We start from the raw sequence: 26,913 nt of genomic DNA, 5'->3' as shown, positions 1-26,913 counted from the left end.
TTTTCTCCACAGGGTGGGTGAACTGTCAACATACAGCACACTCCTACATGCACTCTTACATTACTGCACTGCCAAGCACAAGCACTAAATTATTCTATTTTCAGTCATTGTACTGATATTTTAAAACACATACAACGTATATAACTTTATTTCCTTTAGCTGTGCAATCTCATACGAGTTATTGTTACAATAAGAGAAGTTGCTTTTTATTTATTTCGCTAATTTTAATACATTTCTAATTTAGTCACTATTATTAGAATAACTTTAGTGAGACTGTGCCTTGAAATTCAAGACTTGTATGTTTTTATCATTTAATGATTTTAAGTAATCGATCATGAATAAACTAAAGTAAAGTTAGCTACATTACTGTACCTACTCTCTAGCTACGCTTCTCCATATATCGACAAACTCCTCTTTTTCCACCTTTTTAACACTTGGCTTATTATTCCATCATGCTGCTCCTTATCAAACCCATAAATCAAAATGTCATCTTGCAAAACTAAGACTTGCTCTAAACCTTTCAATCCGTTTTTCACAATACATTTGATGCAGACTCCCACTATTGATAATTCAATGGTTTTTCTAATAATCTGAATGGCCCATGAAGTGTTATGAAGGATGTCAATGGGCAACTGTCATGGGACAATTTGACTTTGTGATACGAAGAAGAAAGGTCTATCACACTAAACACTCCGGCATGATTAGTTCTTCCGTAATACTGGGAAAAGGCGTATGTCCACCCAAAATATTCATAATAAAAACCTAAAGGTCATATTAAAAACCTAAAGGTCATATTAAAAACCTAAAGGTCTACACACTTGTGTATACTACTTCTTCCACCCTTACGTAATAATTCTGAAGACTGTATTTCTTCAATTACTCCATCGTATTTCAGCCTCTCTGGGTTTTCTTCTGGGTTCTCATCGTTAAATGTGGAACTTTCTTAGGTTTGTGTACTACTGGTCTATCCCAATCTTTCAATATGTCTATATACTCAAAATCTTTTATTAAGATGAAAATTTTGTTGGACAATTCTGGAACCTCACAACAATGCCTCTGTCGTCTTTCACGTGTTTTATCAACATCACTTGTTAAGGTGCATTTGGATTCAAGGAAATTCCCAAATCTTGGGTGACACCACCCTAACATATTATCTCCTGTTTTTGCAACATATACGTTGCCTATTGTGTCTGTCTCCCTAAACCTAATGGTCATAGGGACAGACCCAATCAGATCGATTGTAGTACTTCTGTACCCAAATGGGTTTTTGTCTGGCTCACAGAAGTCAATGGTATCCTTACTAAATATTCTTTCCTAGTTTTTTTCATTCACTGGAGCAGTGGTTCCCAACCTCTGGTCCGGGGACCCCTCGGGGTCCACAAAGCCCCCTCAGGGGATCTGCGACTGCTTAAAAAATTAAATAATATTAACACATTAGCTCCCCAGCTTTCAGTAATGACTCAGTGGGGAGTCCCTGGTTTCCAATAATGATTCATTGGGGGTCCCTGGGTTACACTAATGATATAGTGGGGGTCTGCAGAAGTCAAAAGGTTGGGTACCACTGCACTAGAGTGTAGGGCAGTACTGATTTTGCACTCAGGTATACTGATTTCTCAAGTGTCACACTCATCATCTACTTTCTTGACATCAACAACTTGTAATGTTTTCTTTTTCACTTCCAAATCCATAGCGATTTTACACAAGCATAACGTCCCTTCTTCTAACATCCCCTACACGAGGACTTCTTTCCATAACAGTTTGGACTATTTGCCTTGTGCAAGTTACCTAACATCCATATTTTACTTTACTTTACTGATCTGTCTGTTTCTTTATTCACCCATCACATTTCTTCTTCACCCTCCTCCAATCGGAACAGTCCAGCCTGAAGTGCCAGGCAAAGTGAGCATATGACCCACATCCAGGCATACACTTGCCACTTATGCAACTTGGCTGGACTGTTCCTATTGGAGCAGGGCCAATGCTGATTTGCACATATCTGGTTCCAAGCTGAGGTGGCATGGTGGGCAAAAGAACAATGGACTGGAATGCTACCTATGTGATTGCCAGCGATTAGACTTATTGTGAGCATTCATTCCATAACCTTTTTTTTGCTTGATATTCCCAAGAAGAGAATCCAAGATGTATATGCACCCAGAGAATCAATGATAGGCTAAAGATATGCACAAGTGTGACCGACTTGAGGAGGTTAAATGTCAGACACTAAAGGCAAGGAGCACTGAATCAAGGGGATCATTCAACAAGGGAAAACCCTGTAGAAAAGGCTACAGTGAGCACTAAGGAAGACTAATGAAATCAAAAGTAATGAGCCCCTGAAGAGCTCTGGAGTTGAGGACCAGGGTGCTACAAAGACCGTTATCAAGCCATTCTTCAGTGAAATAGCAGATAGGAGAAATTGAATCAAGCCCGATGGACATCCAGAAAGATGTGACAGACCTGGAGGATTGGTGTGTGGACCTTGAAAATACAAACAACAGAATAACACTGGATTAAGAACAGGGGCGGGCACAGATTCTGCTTTTATAAGTGGTGCACATTGTCCTGCAGGAAAAACATGAAGACCTAGAAGTTTTGAAGAAACAATATTTTCATATGAAATGTTCTGCCAAACATGGTAGTTAAGGACATTAGGAAGTATATTTAAAAATGTGCCAGATGACCAAAAGAACAGCTTATTAAGATAGACAGCATGCATAAAGTCACCCCATGATTGTAAAAGAAACATACTGAGCAGACATACGGTGCAGTCTCCCGAACTACATGAGAGGATAATGGGTGCCCAAGAGGGGAAAGGAAGTGTGCTTCAAAGTTCCTCGAAAGTAAACAGCCCTAGCGAACAACTCTTTACTGACAAGTGTAAAAAAGGAAATTCATGACGGGAAGAAAGATACCCAACAACTCCAGAGTGTCAGTGGAGGAGCTCAAGTGAAAAGCAAAATGGAGAAATGGAAAGCCAATGACACCAGTGACCAGGAATGGACTTCAAAAGTGACAGAGGAGTTCATCTGCCCATTTAAAAGGGAAGTTCATGGAGGGAGTCAATACTTAGTTATAGTGACTTGGGTAAAGGCGGGTTGTGATCAGACAACCACTTGATCACTCCAGGTGAAGCAGTAGAAATATTCTTTAATTACTAGTAGTTAAGGTGGGGGAGTGGTTACTGTATTGTTTGTCTGTTAGGATTGTTAGTTGAAGGAAGTTGTACAGGAGGGGTGGGATGGTTCAGGGGTAGGGAACTCCCAAATAAGGGGGCATATATGCCTAGGGCGTGACTCAGACAGAGTAGCAGGGATAAATGCAGGGATACACATTATAGTTGAGCACTGATAAAATGCAATACCTAGGTTGCAACCTACAACTTTAGAAGCTTTAACACACCTGCAAAATGGCTGGGCATCTTACATGAGGTGCCCTTTCTGGATGCAGACATATGTCTGCTACAAGGAACTAATTTATTGGAGAGTGACCAGTGTCACCTCTGATCAAAACTCTCCCCTCAATAATACTTCTCATCAGCACATAAGAAGGTGGCAAGGGCGAGCATTCTAATTTACAAATTATGTCTATTCACATTGAATTACTACCAAAGAGACAGGTCTGGTAGGTGGGTGGTGATATGAGGGAGTCACTTAAAGACACACCTATTACCCTGACATCCGTGCATGCATTAGATAGAAATAATGACGTTTTCTTGTGAACAAGTCCCATACTCATAGAGTGGGAAAAAGAGACTTTAACATAGTGATAGACCAGAAGCAAGACAAGACTCAAGGGTGGTTGGGACATGGTTAAAGGAGGCTGAACTGGTAGACATATAGAAATGCAAACACTCACTCTAGATAGAGCTCTCCCATTATTCCGCAGCTCACAAAGCTACCTACATTTAGATCATACACTAACAGACAAATGCTTACAGGTCAAGGATGAGAAGCATGACCTGTACACTTGTTAGATAATGGCGGCATGATCACCTCCTTTCTGTTTTTTATGTATTGTTTTTTAAGCCATAGCTTCAGCAATAGAGTAAAGTAAAGTAGAGTAATTCTACACTGCACCACCCATGCCTGGATCTTCAGGAATATCAATAGAATCATCAATGTTAAGCACTGCCACACCACATGTAAGAAATCGGTGTTCGGAAGTGGGCATTCGGGGCAGTAAGATTTGGGAGCAGTCTTGTGCACCAGAGCTACTGCAGCATGATTTGGTAATATGCAGGTAGTGTAGTTGTATCATTTGCAGGTGTGTAGGTACGGCAATTTCACAAGGGTCATGCAGACTTCTCACCATTCATTGTCTTCCAGGCTGCCCACTCACTGCTCCCACCTGTGCTGGAGGGTGTTAAGTGCTTCTTGGGGATTGCAGACCAGGGTAGTGGTAGATCTGGGAGATGCCCCCAGGGCCCAAGTGTCCAATCAGCAGTTTTGCCTCCAGTGGGCTAAATGTGGGTAAATCGGTGAGATCTGTGGGGTGAATTGTGAGCGCATCTCGGAGTTTTAAGCATTTTTTAATTTGAGTATGTTGAAGTCTGAATACAGACTGCAGGTACTGAAAAGAGCACATGTGTGGCCCGGTCCAAAATTCTCCCAATGTAGTCACCACAATCAAGTCCCAGCCTCTGAAGCCCTCCAGTTATGTTGTGTGGCTGAGCGAGTGGTGTCACCAGAAGGGAGTCTGGTGTATTGTCCTGGACTAAATCTATTGGCTGCCGCCAGACAAGAAAGACCACCTTAATAACTTCCTGAATTGTGGAAGGGTAAGGGTCGACCATATAGGGTGTGTATAATGTTATTAAGTCCAAAGTGGGCCAGTGCCAGGTGGTATGCCAGATCACTCTAGCCCTCCAGTCAACCAGTTATTGATAACAGTGAGTTTGGAGGCCCAGCAATATAGTAGGATCGCCTGCTTTCACACCTGGGGATTAATAAGGGAGTTAAAGGGTCCTAGAAGCTAAACAAAGCGCTTTTCCGAGATCAGTTGGTGTCTGACAATGGCCCTCATTTTGAACATGGCAGCAATCACCGCTCCGCCGGCGGTAACTACTTCCAACAGGCTGGTGGTCCGGATCGCCAAATAATGAAGCACATGAGAAACAAGTAGTGGTCCATCCACAAACTGCCATCATTGTAGTGCCGACGAATACGGAAGAGGCCGCCCACAGGCTGACGGAAAGGCCCCACCCGCCTAACAAATAATGAAGCACAAGACCACCGTCAGTTCTGGGGCAGGAACCACTGCCACGCAAAGCGTTGCGAAAAGAACCAAATAAAAGGAAACACTCACCGGAGGCACACACAACACGCCGAAGCAGACATGGGGAGAGTTGCAAATAATGCCAGTCCTGCTCCTTGCAATATACCCCCACTGCCATAACCAACAACGAAGATGACAACGGTAAGTACCGCAACCTAGTAAACATGGGAAGAAAGGGCACAGTTATACACCTAACCACCCCACCCACCCTGCAACGCACTCCCAACCCCTCCCAACATCTCAATCCATACACACCAGAATAAGAGGTACTTACCCGACACAAGTCAACAAAGACCTGCACAAAAGTACACACATGTGCACACCACACACCCACAATGAAACAATGAACCACATCTACAAATTGTGCCAACAGCACCACTGGGCACACAAACTTTAATCGTACATCCACATGGTAATGTTCAAATAAGGTCACTGGCCAGTCCATGTAGAATACCCTGAAGGGCCCAAATGTGCCAGACTTGACTCCTACATGTGCACAGGGTACTCCACTGTAAAGGGACATCAATGGGGCAGTCAAGCATGTCAGAGAATAGTGGCAGGGTGTGGTGGGGGTGGGGACTTACGCCTGGAAGGGGGGCTTGGGCTTACGGTTGGGAGGTGGAGGGGGTTTGGGTTGGGCTTGCCCTTGGAAGGTGGGGGAGGGGGCTTGGACCAGGGGTGGCAGAGGGACCTGGGGTAACACAGGTCTTCTTCCTCTCTGGCGAAGGGGCATGGGAATGGGAAGGGCGGACCGGGACGGACTTGAACGAGGAAGGAGTGGACAGGGCAAGGAGATGGGCACGTTTAGGGACGAGATGGGGTGGGCCAGTGGGTTCAAACAGGTCAATATGGGAGAGGAAAAGTTTCTTAGGGGAAGTTGGGGTGGATAAGGAGGAAGGTGTGGGTGTGGAGGTAGAGAGTGCATGTACCAGGTGTAGGTATGCTGGACGTGGATGCAGGTGCCTGTACAGTATGCTGATGTGTGGTGGCTGTGTGTTGAGTGGGTGTCTGGGAACATTTGAGTGTCTTAGGAGGAGGGAGGGTGGACAATGTGGACAAGACAGGCCGCCAGTGTAAATGGATGTTGTCTGGGTGTCTGCTGGTCTGGTGCGTGTGCTGCATGTGCCAGCCAAAATTGTTGTGGTGAGTGCAGGTGTGGTGTCTGGGGTGGATGACTGGATGTCAGATGTTGTGGTGACTTCAAGAATGGGGCCAGCAGTAGTGACTGAGGGTGCAGTGCTTGTGGGTGTGCATGTTGAGGTGACAGGGAGGCCGGAGAGGTGGACACACTGGGGGAAGTGGATGTTGTTGTGTGTGCTTTTGTATGTTGGGTGTGTGTATGCCTGTGGTGGGAAGTGTGGTGCTTGTCTTTCCCTGTGTGCTTCTTGTGTGTTGAGGTGTGTGCATGGCTGTCTGAAGGTGTGCTTGGGTTGGGTGAAGGGAGTGGGGTGCTGGAAGGGGTAGAGGTGGTGGGAGTGGGGACAGAAAGACCAGGGACACTGGCTGCCGTCAAAGAGGAGGCCAGAGCCTGAAAAGATCTCTGTAGACCAGACATTGCACCATGAATGCCTTCCAGGTATGCATTGCATTGGTGCATCTGGGATGCTAGTCCCTGGATGGCTTTCACAATGGTTGTCTGCCCTACAGAGATGGTCCTCAGGAGGTCAATAGCCTGCTCCGTGAGGGCAGCAGGGCTGACTGGGGCAGGGGATGAGGTGCTTGGGGCAAAGGAGACACCCATCCTTCTGGGTGAGCGGGCACGGGCAACTGCGCGGGGAGCAACTGGGAGGGCGGAGATGGCATGGTGGGTGGCGGAAGATGAGAAAGAATGGGTGGGCACACTAGGGTCCACCACCACCATGGAGCTGCCATCGGAGGAGGTATCTGAGTCACTACTGCCAGTGGTAGTGGCTTCCCCTGTGGTACTCCCCTCGCCCTCCAACCCACTGGTCCTCTTGTGCTCCGCTGACTGTCTCCTTGAAACCATGGGCCGCTGCATCCCCACTCGCCTGTGCCACTGCTTCCTCGCCAGATGATGCTGATGTACACAAAGAATACAAGAGCACAGGGGTGGGGAGACAAAACATGAGAGAAATCTGTAAATAACTGTATGATTGTACATATTTGGTGCACACACAACCACATCCAGCTTACATACCTACACGCAGCACCTACAACAATAGTCATGACTATGCCCCTGACTAGTGGCCACTATCCCACAATACAACTCATTTCCCACATGACACACAGACCTGACGAACTGTGTGGACTACATACATTGAGGACTATGGCCAGCCAATGCATCCACTAGTCCATGGGCCAACAAAGAATCCTGCAGTACAGGAAGATCAACCCCCCATGGGCCTATTTGGTTCGCCAACATGTGCCCCACACCCTATCCATTCCTTTGGGGGCAGGGCTGCAGGAACACACCTGCCAGAGTGCCTGGCACTAGACAGCATACAAACTACAGCACCCAAACACATCCATCACAGTAGCATTAAACAGTGTTGGTACTCACCCCGTTTTGGCTGCTGTGCTGCCTTCAAGCGCCCATCCAAATCCGGATATGCCACCGCCAGAATGCGGGCCATTAGGGGGGTCTGGGTCCGATGTGCACCCCTTCCTCGTTGGGAGGCCTTCCCCAGCTGGGCCTCACAGGTCTTCTTGGCTCAGCGCTGCAGGTCCTCCCACCACTTCCTGCAGTGGGTGCTCCGCCGGTTGTAGACCCCCAGGGTCCACACCTCCTTGGCAGTGGTTTGCCAGATTCCCCTCTTCTGATGGGCACTGACCTGCATGGGACATACAGAGAAGAAAAACAGACATCAGGATATGCCTATCTGATACAGCAACATGTCGTCCCCTATGAGACGGAAACTCCACAGGATCATTTTAACAACTCACTAACAGTACATGCCACACAATGTATGCCTGTGCAGTTACAAATCGTGCACACATGCACACAGGCATCCGCCACCATCACACACATCCATGCAAGACAACCACCAACTCACCTGCTCCTCTGGTCGCCCATATAACTGGGCATACAGGGGTAGGACCTCGTCCACCAGCTTCTCGAGCTCCTCTGTGGTGAAAGCTGGGGCCCGTTCCCCTATGACTCTTGCCATTGGAGTAACCAGAGTCAGGACACAGCAGCGCACTCAGTGGAGTAATTGCATGCACCGGAATCAGGAGCCAAGTGAAATTGTGGTGATGACATGGCGTACGCTCCATGGTGGTGTGCAGCGTCACCGCCGGCGGCGATCATGACAGGCCCAGTTTCCCCATTAACACCTAAACTAATGAATGGGTGCACAGCAGTGAACAACGCCTTGTGCCATGACAACTACTGCCAGTGGAATTATGTCACTTACACTCCTTGATATCTGGATGGCAGGAGGCTGCCATTTTGCTAGTGCCACATACATAATACCTGGTCAGGGCCTACAAATCCCAGTCCTTAGTTGCCTGCCCACATGAGTGTCTGTTCCTCACATTCACCCATCTCATGTAATGTATCCACACTGGCATGCCATTAGACTAGAGATATCTCTGAATACATGTGCCTAATGTTGTACATCATACATCGCTTGTGTGTCTAACCTATGTATTGCACTACAGTTATTCAGTCACAACATGTTTTGCATGTGTATGTGTGTCCCTCATATGTGTTCTTTATTCCCCATAGGTACAGAGCCACGTGGCGAGGGAGGGCCCCATTTGTGTACAGACCTCTTGTTGATTTGGATACCATGGAGGAACGTAACATCATTGTCACCTACAGACTCAATCGTTCAACAATCCATGACTTATGTGCTTTACAGGATCCTGTACTGAGACTGGCTAATTAGAATCAGCATGCCATCCCTACTGAAGTACAAGTGCTATCTGTACTCCATTTTTTGGCTACGGCTCATTTCAGGTGACAGTGGGCATGGGTGCAGGGTTCTCACAGCCAAAGTTTAGCCTCATTCTGTCAAAATTCCTGGATGCATTTGTACAACACATGCAGACATATCTCAAGTTTCTCCAAAGGGCTGAACTCCCTGCTATCAAGTCTGGATTGTATGCCTTTGCTAACATACCCCATGTGATAGGTGCCATTGATGGAACCCACATAGCTGTCATTCCCCCAAGAGTGAATGAACAGGTAGACAGGAACAGAAAGAACTTCCACTCAATGAACATACAATTGGTGTGTACTGCTGACCACGACATATCACATGTCAGTGCCAGGTTTCCAGGATCAGTTCATGATTCCTTTGTCCTGAGGAACAGCAGTGTGCCACACATGATGGAACAACTACAAGGGAGCAGAGGTTGGCTCATAGGTGAGTGTGTATGACACTGGATCAGTATATAGCTGACAGCCAGGCTGTATGTAAGTAATGGCAGTTTATTCAAGTCCTCTTTCGCCCACTTTTGCAGGTGATTCTGGCTACCCCAACTTGCAATGGCTCCTGACACCTGTGAGGAATCCCAGGACAGATGCAGAGAGGAATTATAATGAGGCCCATGGATTTACTAGGAGGGTGATTGAGCGCACTCTAGGTCTCCTGAAGGCTAGATTTCATTGCCTCCATCTCTCTGGGGGATCCCTGTGCTATGGCCCTGAGAAGGTGTGTAGAATAGTGGTGGCCTTCTGCATGCTGCACAACTTGGCTGTGAGGAGAGCTATCCCCCTTCTAGAGGAGGAGGGTGCTGTACATCCAGACCTGGAACCCCTGAGAGGGGATGAGAGTGATGGGGAGGATGAAGGGGGGAAGATGTAAACTCCAGGAACCATCTGATCTGCCTATACTTCCAGTGCATATGAGGTACTGTTCACTGATGCTGTTGTCTGCACTGCATAATGTTCGTCTGACTCATTTGCTTGGGGATGTGGTATCTGTAGTCATTGACACTGTTACCTGAAGACTGAGATGGCATGTGCCATGGAAACAAACATGGTGTATATTTTGACATACTCCAGACACTGTTGTGACACATTCCTGCAATAAAGGTATGATTATGGAATTGACTGGCTACTGCATTCACACTTACAATTGACTTCTCATAACGACAGGGGACATACAAATTGGTGTAGATGTGTTTTATTACGTGTCACAATTTCATAGGTGCCCTGCACAGTGGTAGTGAGTGGGCTCATGGTGCATATCCATACCAGGTACCTGGGCTCAGCGATTGGTGGCAGTGGGTGTTGGTCCATATGTCCCTTGCAAGTTGGTATGTTAGTATTGGCGGGTCTAGATGGTAGCACAGTGGCACACATGGGAGATAGTTCAGGGCAGAGTCACTTCTTAGCGGGGGCCTTGGTCTTCGCAGGTGTTCTAGTGCCATATCTGGGTCTGAGGGCACGTGGCTGGTGCTGGGCTGCATGGCTAGGGGTGCTGGTCTCCTGTGTGTCCCCTGTCAGTGCCACCAGTTCAGTTGCTGCTGCAGATGTGAATGGCAGGTCTGTATCCTGGCTACTAGTACGGGCTTCCAGGTGTGTGGGGATCTCAGGCTGGCTAGGGTAGTGGTGCTGCAGCACCCCTGCAATGATTGCCATGGTGGCATTGAGCTGCTTCCATTGCTCCATGGCATCTTGGTGTTGTGCTATCTGCAGCCTTTGATTTTGCTCCAGGGTGGCCAGGATCTGGCCCGTCCTGTCTTGGGTATCGAGGTATGCTCCCAGGACCTCAGATACCACCTCCTGGGCTGCAGCATCCATCCTTTGGCCTCCCCCCTGGCCAATGATGCCCTCCCACTGGGCCTAGCCCCCGTGCCTGTGTCCCCTGCACAGTTCTGGCAGTCCCACTTGCACTGGGGCCATTGTCATCCTGCCTGTTGGTTGGTGGAGACTGTGGCCTCTGTACATGTGGTCCCCCAGTCTGTGGCCTGGAGACACTGGTGTGGGGTCGTTTGGCCAGAGCTAATGTTGGTGGCTGGCTGGTAGGGGTGTCAGTGGTATTCTGGGTGGGGCTGCTGGAGGGTGACAGTCCAGGACTGTGTGACGGGCCAGGGTATTCCTCACTGTTCATACATCCCTCTCCAGTTTCCTGAGTGGGGCCTCTGTCTTCGTGTGGGGTGCTGGCACTCCTTGGCCTTTCCATCCGGGTGGCATGGGTGGTGGTGCCTGTGAGGGGGAGTGGACATGTATGTTACATGTACAAAATCGAATAAGGATGCACAGCCCTGCCCTATTTTATTGTTTATTCCCCTGTCTGGATATGCAGGGACCTTTTGTGGGATTATCCTTTCATTTTGCATGGGATGTGGAGGTGCATTGTAGGTGCAGTAGTGCCATTGTGAATCCTTGCAGGGTTAGGTGACTGTGCATAGGGGGAGGGATGTGGGCCTGTTAGTGGGTTTATTGGCATGCAGGGTGACTGGATGTGGATGTTGTGGCCTGAGTGGGGGTGCGGTCCTGGTGGAAGTTCGAGAGGTGGGGTGGTACATGCATTACAGGCGTGTGGGTTTCAGACTTGCCAATGTGTGCATTTCTTGTTGTTGGGTCCCATTGCTAGCCGTGGCGGTCCGTACCACCAATGGTCGTTCGACATCCAATATCTGCCACAGTGATTTGTGAATCATTATTTGGTGGGCGGAGGATTTGTCTGCTTGGAGGTGGTGGGATGGGGTATACAGCCTTTCCGCCATCATGGGCCCTCGCAGTGGCTGGAGGTTGCAGGATTTTTGGAGGTTTCTGTTTTTGGCATCATTATATGGAGGTGTGCTGTTCACCGCCACTGACGGTCTTCAGTTCACCGTTGCCATGGCGGTCGGCGGTATTTCCCGCTATGTTCATAATGACCACCAATGTTTGTCAAAGCAATAAAGATTACCTCATGATAAAGAAAAATGGGGAGGTAGGCAGAGCAATTCGGTGGGACACACTTAAGACAGTGGTGAGATGGTACTTTACAGCTGAGGCAGCATGCCTGAATTAGACGTGGGTGGAAGTAGCAAAGAACTCAGACAGAGCTAGAGGAGGAATAAAAGGAACACTAAGCAACAAGTTTACGAAAGGTTTGGAGATAGATCATTGTATTGAAAAGCCAAATCAAGAAGAGAGAAAAGGATAGGGCCCATCAAACCGTGGCAAAACTGTATATAATATACCTTAAGGATACCAGTAACTCAGGTTGTTTGTTATCAAATACATTTATTGACAGACAAGCTAGGAGGCATTGGGTAATAATTAAAATTAAACCAAGGACACTACTGATGAGAGAAGATGCAAAATCAGAGCGGAGCAAGGACACAGATATATAGAGGTGATGATACTAACTGAAGGGAAGCAGAGGTCCCACAACATTCATAGGAGGCCCTATAAGACATAGAGGTGTGAATAAAGAAGGAAAAGATATTGGAAGTGATAAGACACTAGGACCCAACTGTCTTTGGCTGGGTTCTATGAAGCCTCCATGCTGTCTTCATTGGTAATATTGATTTTTGTGCTAATCAGTACATCTAACACATGGATGCTGCCACTCATGATTACGGAAGCAGCCTCTTCCCTCATACTAAAGCCAAAGAGTTGTCTCTAGACAGTGCTTGCTACTGGCCTTTATTGTTCAAAGCAATTGACAAAATACAGGTCTCACATGCTGGTCTTAGTTCATCCTAATCTTGCTGGATTTATTCCAGGCAGAAACAGATCACACAATATGAAAAAGGTGCTGTGCCTCATATATGTTTCTCGTAAGGGTGCAAGGAGGATAGTTCTGTCATCAGATGCTTTGTCAGGGTGAACTTGCTTTCCTGAAGGACACGTTGAAGCAACTGGGCCCAGCTGAGGGGTATGTAAGATGAGTCATGACAGGGTACCGAACTCCCTCAGCCCGTCTCAGACTGAATGATGCTCTGTCCGGAAAGATGCAGATAAGGGGCCAGATGTAGCAAAGTTTTGCGAGTCGCAAACGGGCTGAATCGCAATTTGCGACAGTGCAAAATCGGAAATGGGATGCAAAAAGCCCATTTCCGACTTGCAAAAAGCGATGGGACCCGTTTGCGAGTCGCATCCGTTGCGACCCCATTTTGCGACCCGCAAATACCAAGTCGCTTTTTGCGAGTCGCAAACCTTATGCAATTGCAACTCGCAAATTGCGACTAGTCGCAAAAAGCCCAGTTTGCATGTCCCATTTACCACTAACTCATAGCAGGTGGTAACCATTACCAAAGTATAAAAGGAGACCCAGAATGCATCTGGGTTACACAAGATGGCGGAGATATACCTGATAGCAGTGAGAAGGAGAGTCCACGCAGCCCAGCAGAGGAGGAGGAGGGGCCACAGACAGGAGAAGATATATAGAACAAGGCAGACTCTTTTTCAGCAAACTGAGGAAGAGATCTATGACAAATACCGCCTTAGCAGCGCAGCCATACTAGAATTAATAGATTTACTCAAACCACAGCTAGAACACCAGACTCTGCGTGGCTGCGCCATCCTTTTGCATGTGCAAGTGCTATGCTCACTGCACCTCTTGGCCTCAGGGAGCTATCAGGGGGTCATTGCTGTGGCAGGTGGGGTATCCCAAAGTGCAGTGTCAAGGTTCCTCAGGGCATTCCTAGATGCCTTAGTCACGCACATGTCCCACTTCATATACTTACCAAGGAATGAGGCTGAAATGAACAGCACCAAGCTGGACTTTTACCGCATTGCCCACTTTCCCCATGTCATAGGGTGTGTAGATTAGACACACATTCAAATATGCCCCCCTGCTAATCTAGAACACCTTTTCCGCAACAGAAAGTGTACCCACTCACTCAATATTCAGGTTGTTTGTGACGCCCATTATGTCATCACGGACATTGTAGCTAAGTTTCCAGGCAGTACCCATGACTCATACATTTTTAGGCATAGTGGGATACATCAACGCCTGGAACGTGGGGAATTCGGAGAAGGTTACCTCCTAGGTAGAGCCACAGACACTTGCAGACATACACACAGGTCACTGTGCACGACAATCTGGACTTCCTAACAGTGTACTTTTTGTGCCCAACAGGTGACAGTGCATATGCTCTTAGGCCTTGGATCATGACTCCGTTTTTAACACCCAGCAATGATTCAGAGAGGCAATACAACAGTGCACATAAGAGGACCAGGAACCTCATCGATCGCACCTTCAGACTCCTGAAGGCAAGATTCAGATGCCTCCACCGCAGTGGAGGTGCCCTCCAATACACCCCCATTACCGCATTCAAAATTGTGGTCGCATGCGCCATCCTCCACAACATAGCCACCCGACGTGGGCTACCTCTCACCCCTGCAGACCCAGATCCTGATGATGAAGAGCAAGAACAACCACATCGCCATCATGGGGATAGGAGTATAGCTAATCAAGGCAGACTGAGAACGGAACACATTGCAACACAATATTTTGGACGGTACGTGTCAACTCCCACCATACTCACCTATTGACCAAAAACTCCATTTGTTAAGTGGAACAAAAATAACTGTTTTATTAGTGCATTAATGAAACTATTCACAAGTACTGATTGTCCATGGGCATGGAAATGCTAACCAGGCATGTGGCACATTCACGTCATGTGCCACATTTTATGGTCCAGGGTGATCTCTAAGACCTTCTGCCCCTCCTGCCAGCCTGGCTGGTCCCTGGTGCTTCCATGGTGCTCTGCCTGCCACTCCTGAGCACCCTGCTGTCAGTGACAGAGACACTGCTCACTGTCGAGCCCTCCTCACTGTCCTGGGGTGTTTCCCCTGTGCCCCTAGACATTTCCCGTGTCTCCATCATTTCTATAATGTGGGTCAGACGTCCCAGGCCCCTAGCCACATCCCCAGCGAAATGGCCCATCTCCACTTTCAGCCCAACTGTCCTCCTCGACAGGCCTGTGGTGTTCATGGCGAGCCTGCCGATGGATGTGCCCATCCTGTCCAGTCTGTGCATGAGCTGACGATCCCTGCGCCGCCCACCCTCGGCCTGGGCCAGTAGTCCTCCCGCCAGTTCCCTCATGGCAAGGGCAAGGTCCCCAGTGTTATTGCAAATCATGTCCATCCTTGTGTTGAGGTGCTGCATGCTGGCATGGTTATTGCGCACGAAGCGGTGCAGCACACCACTAATCCTCCCCAAAATTCTATTCTGTAGGCGCTGACCACGCAGCAGATGTGCCTCACTGGTGCTGGGAGGAAGTAGCCCGGATGCAGACTGCAGCCCTGATGGTATGGACCTGCGACACCTGCGCAGCGGTGGCTGCCCTGTGCTTCCACCTGTCTCATCCCTGCCTGTTGCTGGGGCAGCCTCTTGTGGAATTGTTGCAGCAGGTGTGGCTACTGCAGGGATGCTGCTGACCGTGCAGGTGGGGGTGCTGGCGGGTCCTGCGGTGTCCTCATGGGCCTGGCTGCTTGGAGTGTTGGTGGTGTCTTGTTGGAGACCTGTGGGACATGGGGAACAGACTGTCAGTGTCTACTATCTATTGCACACTTCATAATAAACATTTGCCTATGAACTGCCTACTTGACTACATTTCCCATAATGCATCATTCTGGCATTTGCTACCCTGAAATGGAGCTATCTTGGTTGTGCATGCCCCTGTGTACATGGTGGGTGGGGGTATGGCATTGATAGGGGTACAGGCATATCACATGGTACTCACCGGTTGATGTGCTGGGCTCTGAGGTGTCCAGGTCCCCAAATCCAGACACTGCCTCCTGCTCCAAGGTTTCCTCCACCCTTTCTTCCAGGGGTGTGGGTGGTGGCACAGACGATGGTCCCCCTCCTGTGCCTCTCATCTCCCGGAGCCTTTCAGCCACACTCTCCTTGGTCCGGGAGCGGAGGTCATACCACCTTTTCTTGATGTCGTTGATGGTCCTATGGCTCATCCCCAGGGAATTAATCTTGTCCTGTATGTCCTGCCACAGCTGTTTCTTGGTGGCTTCAGGAACATTGAGGGCTGATATCCCAAACAAGTCATCATAGTGCTGACAGCATTCCTCTGTCAGCACCTCCAGCTCCCTCTCAGAGAATTTCAGCTTCTTCTTCCTTGGTGTTCCCTCCATGGCAGCTGCTGTTTGTCCTGTGTGAAATTCGGCAGTTATAAAAGGGTGTGGTCCTCCCTCCTCCCAGGTGTATTAGTAAACTTCCTGGCTGTGATGTCATCATCATGTGCCAGGAAGTGTTTCCAGAGTGTTCTGGAGTGGTTTCTGGAGTGTTCTGCTGCACCTGTGATCAATTTTCAAGGTAATCGCAATTTGCGACATCTACTCGCTAATTGTGAGTTCGTGTTTTGCACACTCGCAAAAAGCAACCTCGCAATCTGCGGACTCGCACACTGCGTTGCGAGTCCGGGTGCGAGTCGCTATTTCGGCACGTATATTTTCCCTGCATTCCAATTTGCGACTCGCATTTTGCGAGTCGCATCAACTCGCAAAATGCGAGTCGCAAATTTTTGTTTTGCTACATCTGGCCCAAGATGCCTTATTGCTGCTAATCTGCTCTATTCTTGGAACCCATTGCACAGCAAGCATGAGAGAATGCAGTTTCTACAGGCATAAATCTAGGCCTGTAGAAACTGGCTCTGAGTTTGGGATAATGTTATTGGCAGATCTTTGTTTCATTATCCTTGCCAACTATGACAGAGCCACAATAATTTCATGTCTGTCAGGCTATACGAATGTCATGCCATGTCAGGCTTTAAGATCAATTTCTCTAAATCTGAAGGTCTTAATCACTCATTAATCTCGGCTAAAATGCAACAGCTGGCTTTGATCACACTGTTCCAGTGGTCGGAGGCAACCAACTATCAGACATAATGTTAGCCAATAAAATGTCAGTGCTATTTCATTGGTGAGAAGAAAATGTTTGTGCCTCCCATAATCTAATATACCTTGTTTATATATTGATGGAAGACAATCAAGAGCAAAAACATCTGTATTTGGAATACATAAGGCAGGTGAAAACAATGAGAGTATAATTCAACCAAGAGAAGATGGTCCATGGTTTCCTGATGTGTGGAAATATCTTATTGAATGAATGAGAGGGTAAGCAGATGTGGTGTGATGCCTGACTGTCCACTCGCTGCCCAATAAATAACCATCAGAAGTTCAGTGGTTGCCAAATCACCACTGAAATGTAAAGTTCTATATCGCCAATCATGAGGGTGTTACTTAGCGTCTGGGACCAAACAGGGACTAGGCTGGGGCTGACTGCATTCCCTTCCCCTTTTTTAGACCCATATGAGGAAGCCTAGAATTCACAACAAACCAGGAGTTCGGGAGCTGTAGGATGTGGAGGAAATTAGGTTGTTGTCCAATTTGTGACGTGCTTGAAAGGGACAGTGAAATCATTTGCACAAGTGAAAGAGGAATATGGCCTCCAGGTGGGAGAATGCTTTAGATATTGCGTCATTGGGTAATGAATCCCCCAGTCAAAAGCAGCGCTACTAGACCACTGACACAATCTCCTAAATTCCTCATAAACCTGAATATAAATGCCCTGGTAAATTATGATAGTGAACAGTGATATTTGGCTTAAAAGAGCAAAGCTTGACAGGCTTGCCCACAAGAAAAAGGGACTACACAGACAGGTAAGATGGAGCAGGCTTGTCTCGTGTTGGACTCAAAAGTCCAAGAGGACCTTCAGTTGAGCCACAGCTCGAGCCAGCTGAAGACGTCAGTAGCTCGCCCACCTCTACTTTGTAACAGATGGTTCATCCTAAAATTTTCCTACCACAATGGGCATTCAAAGCCTCAGCACATCCAGGCAGGATGATGAAAGAATCATCTATCACCTGTAGTTTCAGCATCAGATATCTTGAGACATGCTACATTGATTTGCTCACAGGAGCCTTATCCTAGGACTCTTCTGATCTCCTGATCAGAGTCTGTTTCCTCTCCTCTGTGCAGCTCCACCTGTTGCTGCTGCCTCTGATGTGAATCAAACTGAGAGCCTGCCTGACTCTTCGAGGCCCACCTCTACATGCAGGCACAACTCTGTACCTCATCCCTGGTAGCCATCTGTCTGTGTGTGTGTCTTTTGCTTTCTGTCATCTATACTACTGCCTGTCTCTTTTTTTTCTTATTCTGCCTCATTTTTATCCTTTTTTACTTTTGTGTCTTTTCCCGCTCCACGCCATCTATCCCAGCTGCTGCTGCCCCTGCGGCCCCAGCCCCTCCTTGCGAAGCACTTTCCTGCCCTTCAGCCTCCCAGCTGACCGGATACTCCTGCCTCCCTCCCCTCTTAATAGTGGCTGCTGCATAATGAGAAGGCAACTCCTCTGACCTGGTCAGCGTCTGCCCACTCCCCTCTGCGCAGCTCCACCTGTTGCTGCTGCTGCCTCTGCTGCTAATCGAACTGAGAGCCTACCTGACTCTCAGGCCCATATTTATACTTTTTTAGCGCCGCATTTGCTTAATTTTTTGATGCAAAATCGGTGCAAACTTACAAAATATAATTGTATTTTGTAAGTTTGCGCAGCTTTTGCATCAAAAAATTATGCAAATGCGGTGCCAAAAAAAGTATAAATATGGGCCTCAGTTTGGGGCCCACCTCCATCCGCAGGCACCCGCCTGCACCTGATCCCTGGTGGCCTAGTGGCCATCTGTCTGTATGTGTCTTTTGCTTTCTGTCAGCTATGTTTCTTCCTGTCTCTTTTTCTTTTTCTTATTCTGCCTCCTTAATCTTGTTTTTCAACTTTTTTACTTTTTGTGCATTTTCCTTCTCCCTGCGCTCTGTCCCTGTTGCTGCTGCCCCTGCAGCCCTCCCCTTCATGTGAAGTGCTTTCTTGCCCTCCCGCCTCCCAGCTGACCAGACCCTCCACCTCTCAGTGGCAGCCCTGCGCAAGGGATGCACTACTGGTGCACCAAAGGCGTACCAAAGGCAAGCCCGCCTGCGTCCATCCGCACCTGGACCTTGCCCAATGCCACGAACCCTGGACCCCTCACCATCCATCGCTACAATGCAGAGACCTTCCATGTGCTGAACACAGGATGCTCCACTGTCTGCTGTCTCCTTTCTGACTGAAACACGGATTAACCCGGGATCAGCACCAGACATCTCCATTCTCAGCTATTGATCTTCAAATGCACCAACACCCTAGAGCCACTCCGAATGACCTCAGCCCAACACAACCTCAAGAAAGCCAGCTGGTTCTCCCCCACATTCCAGGTGTACCTGCAGATGGCTAGAAAAAAGATGGAGAAACAGCAAGTCCTCAGAAGACCTCGCGGCCTCCGATTCCGCCATCAAATCCCCCCCACTGCCTCATCAGATAGACTAGGAAAGCAGTCCTGCAGGACTGTATCAACGCCACCACACACAACACCAAAGAGCTTTTCGCTGTGGCGAAAGAGTTCACCAAACCCCAATCAGGAACTGCAAACATCCCTCCATCTCAGGACCTCTGCGACAGACTAGCCACCTTCTTCCATTGAAAAATCAAGGACATCTATTATAGCTTTGGACCCCAAGACCCTCCGAGCCCACCAACAACCCTCCAGCTCAGATTCTCTGAGCCTTCACAAAACTTGCACTGCTGAACCCCTCTCACCACGGACGAGAACCACTCCATCATGAGCAGCAATCACTCCAGAGCCCCTACTGATCCCTGTCCTCACCACATCTTCAGCAAAGCCAACACCTTCATTGCACCCGAGCTCCACCACACTCTTAACTGCTCCATGGAGATGACTACCTTCCCCGAGGACTGGAAGCACGCTGAGATCCACCCACTCCTGAAGAAGCCCACGGCTGACCCCCCCGGACCTAAAGAACTACCGCCCCATCTCTCTGCTGCCTTTCCCAGCCAAGGTCATCAAAAAGGCCATCAACGCACAGCTCTGCAAAGACATCGAGGACAACAATATTCTGGACATCTCCCAATCAGGCTTCAGGAGCCACCACAGCACGAAGACCGCCCTCTTCGCTGCTACAAATGACATCTGCTTGTTGCTCGATTGCGGCCAAACAGCAGCCCTATCAGCCGCCTTTGACGCAGTCTTCCAACACACCCTCTGCTTCAAACTCCATGCTGTTGGCATCTGTGGAAAGTCCCTACAGTGGTTACATTCCTTCCTGACTGGCAGAACACAGTCAGACTCCTGCTGTACCTGTCAGAACCTGCGAAGATCATCTGCGGAGTAACCCAGGGCTCCTCCCTGAGCCCTACACTCTTCAACATTTACATGGCCGTGCTTGCGTCCATCATCAGGAACCACGGATTGAACATTATCTCCTATGTCGACGACACCCAGCTGATCATCTCACTGACTGAAGACCCTAAAACTGCCAAGAAGAGTTTCCACAATGGGATGGAAGCCATCACCGCCTGGATGAAGAAAAGCTGCCTCAAGCTCAACTCTGACAAGACCGAGATCCCCATCCTGGGACCCTCCACATCAGCCTGGGACAACTCCTGGTGGGCTGCTACTCTTGGCACCACCACCCCCACTCCAACAAACCACACATGTAACCTCAGCTTCATCCTGTGTTCATCGCTCACCATGCCCCACCAAGTCATCTCTGTTGCATCCTCCTGTTTCCACACACTCCAACTTCTCTGGAAAATCTTCAAACGGATCCCAAAAGACTGCTGCAAGACAGTAACCCATGCCCTGGTCAACAGCAGACTTGAATATGGCAGCGCCCTCTACGCCGGCACCACCCAGAGGACCCTGAAGAAAGTACAGCACATCCAAAACACCTCCGTCAGACTCATCCTGGTTGTCCCCACTGCAAACACATCACCAGAGACCTCCCTGGCACATTGTGCAATTTGCATCTTTATTTCCTGTATAAACTCTCACTGAATGTAAATGCAGCTCTACTTCTTATACGTTGGAGATTTCTCACCATATTCTGATTTCCCGTCAGGTGCAGCTTTAGAAGTCTTTTGTAACATACAAAAATGCTGAAAATAATAAACCAATCCAAATTGGGCACGATGTTTGTCATAGATTATTCACTGATTGTGTGAATTATGAGGATGGTGATGTTAATGGCTCCATGATAAAGAACCAATCAGCCAGAGCTGGGAGTCTAGACGCCAAAGGATGTGTAGTCCAGGATTTTTTTTAATCCAGACCAATTCCCTTGTGGTTGTGGTTCAGCGATTGTCACAGAGTCAGAAACCCTTCTGTCCTGAACAGTAACATCTACCAGCATGGGTACTAGGACCAATAATAATTCTGAAAAAACGACCCTGGTCTCCCTTGGCGAGTATGCTTTCCAAAAATAAGAGTTCAGTAATTAATAAGAGCTGTCAAACCCTGTAGTATTGAAAATTCAAATTACGTAGTCTTGTGATGAACATAAGTGCTCAAAAGACAAAATGTGGAACGGAGTCTGATGCGACGCAAGAATTAGATGTGCACATGCACTGCTGTTTTCACACTCGACATTAAAGAGTTACTGTCTATTACTTAAAGAACTAGTGATGAGGCAGCTGCACTTATGTGAGTGATAGAGAGACACTAGGAGGCCAAAATAAATTGAGATCTGGCATTTCTCAAGTGGATGTTTGCAGTGGTTATCTGGCGTCAAATCAACTTTGAGATGTATTCATGGCAGCACATTTTTGAGTCAGAAGAAATTTTAAGTTGGTCTAATGTTGAAGAGAAATACTTGTCCTGCTAGAGTGGGATGTGTTCAGAGGTGCAACATTTCAACGAGATTAACTCTGCCAACCAGAGCTTGTGGGATTAAACACTGTTTTTTCACACTGTATTCTTGCTGTTATAGGAGTTGTTCTGCTTTATTTGCAAGGATGAATCAAAACTGTGGGAACTTAGGGCCAGATGTAGCAAAGGTTTAGCGACTCGCAAATGGCGAAAAACGCCGTTTGCGAGTCGCTAAAGCCACTTTGCTATGTTGAAATGCATTTTGCGAGTCGGAACCGACTCGCAAAATGCATTTCCGAGTCGCAAATAGGAAGGGGTGTCCCCTTCCTATTTGCGAGTCGCAATGCGATGTAATTCCATTTGCGACCGCGGTCGCAAATGGACTCGCAGTTACCATCCACTTGAAGTGGATGGTAACCCCTTCCCCTTTGTGTCTGGCATACAAAATTATTTTTCAGAGCCGGCAGTGGTCTAATGGACCACTGCCTGCTCTGAAAAATACCGAAATGAAAGGTTTCGGTTTATTTTTCAAAGTGCAGCTCGTTTTCCTTTAAGGAAAACGGGTTGGTACTTTGAAAAAAAAAACCTGCTTTATTTAAAAGCAGTCACGGACATGGAGGTCTGCTGACTACAGCAGGCCTCCATCTCGGTGAGTGCCCTGAATCGCTATGGGGTCGCAAATTGCGACCCACCTCATTAATATTAATGAGGTGGGTCTTTGCGACCCCGTAGCGACTCGCAGACGGTGTCTGAGACACCGTTCTGCATAGCAAATTGCGAGTTGCAATTTGCGAATCGGAAGGACTCGCAAATTGCAACTCTCAATTTGCCTTCTTGCTACATCTGGCCCTTACTCTTGTAAAACCATTGTTCATGCTCTCAAAACACGCTTTTTGTTTCAATTTACAATAAGAACAAATTGATAGGACTATATCGTCTTCGCACTTTTGCTAACCAATATTTGGATGTTTACAAAGGCATGTTAAAGTATGTAAAAGAGAATAGTGGAATTTTCCGTGCTTATAAATGCTTTTAGGAATGGGCCCGTTTGTTGTACGTTCAGACAGTTTTGTTCTCATGTTGCAGTTTGAGGTTTCCGCAGTTTCTTGCAGTGCTAAATGAAACGTGGCCTAGTTGTGCTATTTTTGTTTACAGAAGTGTTATGTTTTGGCCCGTACAGAAAGCTTAACCATATTGCACAATTATTGTTTTCTGTCATTTTCATTTACATGTTGCTTTTCCCTTAGAGACTCCTAATTTGTGTTGTATGGATTTCACACTTCTTATAGAAACTTTGCAACGTTTATACTATTTTGCGACGCACGAACTTCTTAAGTGCTAAAACTGTTTTGTGATTGTTTTTCCAGTTTATCTCTAAATATGTTTTGCGCAATTAATTTAGTATTCCAGTTAACTGTCTACTAAAGTAGTGGTGCTGCTACTCTAAGTATTTGTCAAATTCTCAATTTTATTATGCAGGACCCTTCAGGTAATCTGATCCAGCATTGGCTGTCAGTGCAAACATATCTGGGAGTTGCTTCCAAAGAGTTTTTGTTATCGGATATCCCTCAATTTGGAGTCTGGGCAATAGAAGTACATTACGACGTAAGTACCCCCACTAGAAATGTAACGTTCTTGTTCTAAAGTGCACCAATACTTTGCTTTACCATAGGAAAAGAATAAACAATTGAAACGTGAGAAGTGGCTTCAAACTATTTTTCTCGAAAATGATTTATTGTTTTATAATATAAAACAGGGCATATGTTTTTGTTGTTGTTAAATTTAGGTTTTGCCTGCACAGTGCTTGTGAAATATATTTAAAAAATCTTAAAAGGGGCTTAGAGTCCACCCATTACTTACCTTGACTTGCCATTAGCTGGGTCCTACGTCACTCTCATTTTCTTGTTTCTGGTTGTTTGCACCTCCTCCTATTTTTCTTGGACTTCAAGACTTTGTCTTGACAAGTGGAGCCTGGACCAATCACTGCTTCTAGTGGCCTGTGTGCTTTCATTGCAGGCTCCTGCAGGCATCCTTTTTTTTTAACACTTTGGGCCCTCTCCTTCCCACTGCCCTACTCCAGCTCTCTTTCGTTTTTTTAACCCACCCTCCTCCTGCTTTTAGCTGGTTTTAAACCCCCACCCCCTCTCGTCTCTGGTATTTTTAAATCCCCCCATTTTTCTTGGGCTCAAAACCCACCCATCATTTACCTTGACATACCATTGGCTGGGTCCTACGTCACTCTTGTTTCCTTGCTTCATGTTGATCAGTACCACCTCCTCACCTCCCTCTTCCTCTTGGGCATCAAGTCTTCACCCTGCCAAGTGGACCCTGGGCCAAGTACTACTTCCGGCGGCCAGTGTGCTGCACGCTCCTGCAGGTACTCTTTTTTTCCTTTTCAGGCCATCTGCTTCACCCCTGTCTTCATCCCACTCTCTGCTGTTTTTTAAAATCCCCTCTCTCCCATCTCTGTTATTTTACAATCCCTCGCTCCCTGTTGTTCTTTCAAAACCCATCCACTCTGTTGTTTTTTCAAAACCCACCCCTGCCTTCTGGTAATTTTATCACAGCCTCTCACCCTCCAGCTGGTTTATGTAGTGCAAACACAATACAAAGCATCGTCATCACTCGGCATGAGAGCTAAACATACCTTACACACGGACTTACCAAGGTCCTTAAAATTGTACGCACAGAAGCTATACTTTGGACGGGACCTCTTCCCTTAAAACCATTGATTACTATTGATGTGTAACACATTGGATGGTTTCTTCAGGTTACACTATACCTACACAGGTACCATCGACACCTGCGTCTCATGGATACTCAGCTTACCTACTAGCCATATAGCCTTGATAAAGTCACGGATGTGACAAAACACGTGTTGGCTGTGCCTGTTTGACTGCATTTCTACTTTTACGAAAATCTATTCCAATAAATGACTTTCTGGAACACCAAGAAGAATACCGATCATTTACGTTCACAGTTTCTACATGTAGGGCCAGATGTAGGTAGGCTTTTGCACCTCGCAAATGGCGAAAAACTCAGTTTGCGAGGTGCAAAAGCCCTCAAGCGATGCAGAAACCCATTTTGCGAGTCGGAACCGACTCGCAAAATGTGTTTCCGACTCGCAAATAGGAAGGGGTGTTCCCTTCCTATTTGCGACTCGCACCGCGATTTAAGTTGATTTGTGACCGCGAAAGCGGTCGCAAATCAACTCGCAGTTACCATCCACTTGAAGTGGATGGTAACTCATTTGCAAAGGGGAAGGGGTCCCCACGGGACCCCTTCCCCTTTGTGAATGCTCACAAAATTATTTTTTCAGAGCAGGCAGCGGTCCTATGGACCACTGCCTACTCTGAAAAAAACCGAAACAAAAGGTTTCGGTATTTTTTTCTATTTGCAGCTCGTTTTCCTTTAAGGAAAACGGGCTGCAAAGAGAAAAAAAAAAACTGCTTTATTTAAAAGCAGTCACGGACATGGTGGTCTGCTGTCTCCAGCAGGCCACCATCCCCGTGAGTGCCTAGACTCGCTATGGGGTCGCAAACTGCGACCCACCTCATAAATATTTATGAGGTGGGTCTTTGCGACCCCATAGCGAGTCGCAGAAGGTGTCTGAAACAACTTTCTGCATCGCGAATTGCGAGTTGCAATTTGCGAGTCGCTTTGACTCGCAAATTGCAACTTGCAATTTGTGTTCTACCTACATCTGGCCCGTAATCTCTTACCTGTATTTTCTTCAATCGATACATTGTATGTGAGTGCTGTGGTCACCACTGTTCTTCACAAAACAAAGCACATTTAACACATTTTTCCATTGTGTAAGAGCGAGTGGTTAAACCAGTTAAAAAAAACAGGAGTGACTCTAGACAGTAGTCAGGTGGGGCAATACTGCAACCAAATCTAAGACAATCGGTAACACTATGCAACCCACCCACCTACTCTGGATTTCATTTCTCAGGACACAAAGAACTGGCAGAGGACTGGAAGAGGTATCTGAGTCTGCATATTCCAGCATGCATCCTGCCTTTCTATGTGACAAGAGCCCCTGGGATTCATTTGCTTCAGAACAGAAAAGATGAATTGAGACTGGGATGTAGCCTCACAATACACCCAGATTTAATCATTATAGAATTCCTGTCATACTATGAGGGCATGCACAATCGTAATAATAAACAAGCATTGGCACAGCCAAGAGGTTTTGCTTCTGCAAAATATATTGGTTTTGCCAATGTTTTTTAAGATTTTGCATTAGAGTCGCTAGCTGTAGTACAACATGGCTTAAAGTTTTTTTTTTTTTTAAAGGGACTGTGATGTGGCCAACACTGATTATGTCATAGCACTATTGTTTTAACTTTAAGCTATGCTACACGGCAGCTCCTGCTGTGTGTAACATGTCAAAGAAAATTTCCAAAACCAATAGATTTCATAGAGGCGAAACCTATTGGCTTTGCCAATGCTTGTTTTTGTTAATTTGGCATTCTAAATAAATATTTTGTAGCCCGACAAATCTACACAAGACTGAGTTTTAGACCTGCAAACTCACATGATGCCAACCTGAGTCACACGCTTTCGTCTCTCTTCACATGGTCACCCAGTGAGGAGCCAAAATCACAAGGTGACAGACAAGAGGAGGTGGAAACCGTTGAAAAGTGTGGATTTCCAACTCCTCTTTGGAAGTTGAAAGCAGTCGATGTTCATTAAGAGGTGTAAAAAAAACACTTCAGGACATTGGCTGCAGATCCAGCAAACATTTGTGCCTTTGTTTTATTGAAGGAGGCACAGGACAGACGGGCCTCAAAAGTAGTTCACAGCATAAGCAGCGCCCCCTCCAAATCCCGCCCCACTCTAACCCAATTAACTGTGTTTACAAGTTGGCAGGGCTGGAGTTGTTTAACACAAAAGCACTGAAAATGTCAATTGGATTGGAATGCAAATAAAAACAAAAATTACATAAACACATTACATACCGACATGCACCTATTTCCACAGACGAACAGAAATTTTACACATATGTACATGAAGTCATCCATGCTTACACAGACAACATATATTGAGGTAGCCATGCATACGCAGACTACAAAAACATT

At 47.0% G+C, this 26,913-nt stretch overlaps 1 protein-coding gene across 1 annotated transcript in view; it reads left to right on the top strand.

The window, feature by feature from the left end:
* The window catches only part of LOC138296506 (CD109 antigen-like), an 827,002-nt gene that overhangs the window by 161,842 nt on the left and 638,247 nt on the right, over positions 1 to 26,913 (top strand). Inside the window, exon 5 of the mRNA XM_069235677.1 lies at positions 23,309 to 23,434. Within this exon, the coding sequence (XP_069091778.1) occupies positions 23,309 to 23,434 (126 nt within the window). The remainder of the gene's footprint in view (positions 1 to 23,308; positions 23,435 to 26,913) is intronic.

Source organism: Pleurodeles waltl, chromosome 5, assembly GCF_031143425.1.
Source record: "Pleurodeles waltl isolate 20211129_DDA chromosome 5, aPleWal1.hap1.20221129, whole genome shotgun sequence".
Taxonomy (NCBI): Eukaryota; Metazoa; Chordata; class Amphibia; order Caudata; family Salamandridae; genus Pleurodeles; species Pleurodeles waltl.
The sequence above is the reverse complement of the archived record's forward strand: the minus strand, read 5'-3'. Positions and strand labels throughout refer to the sequence as shown.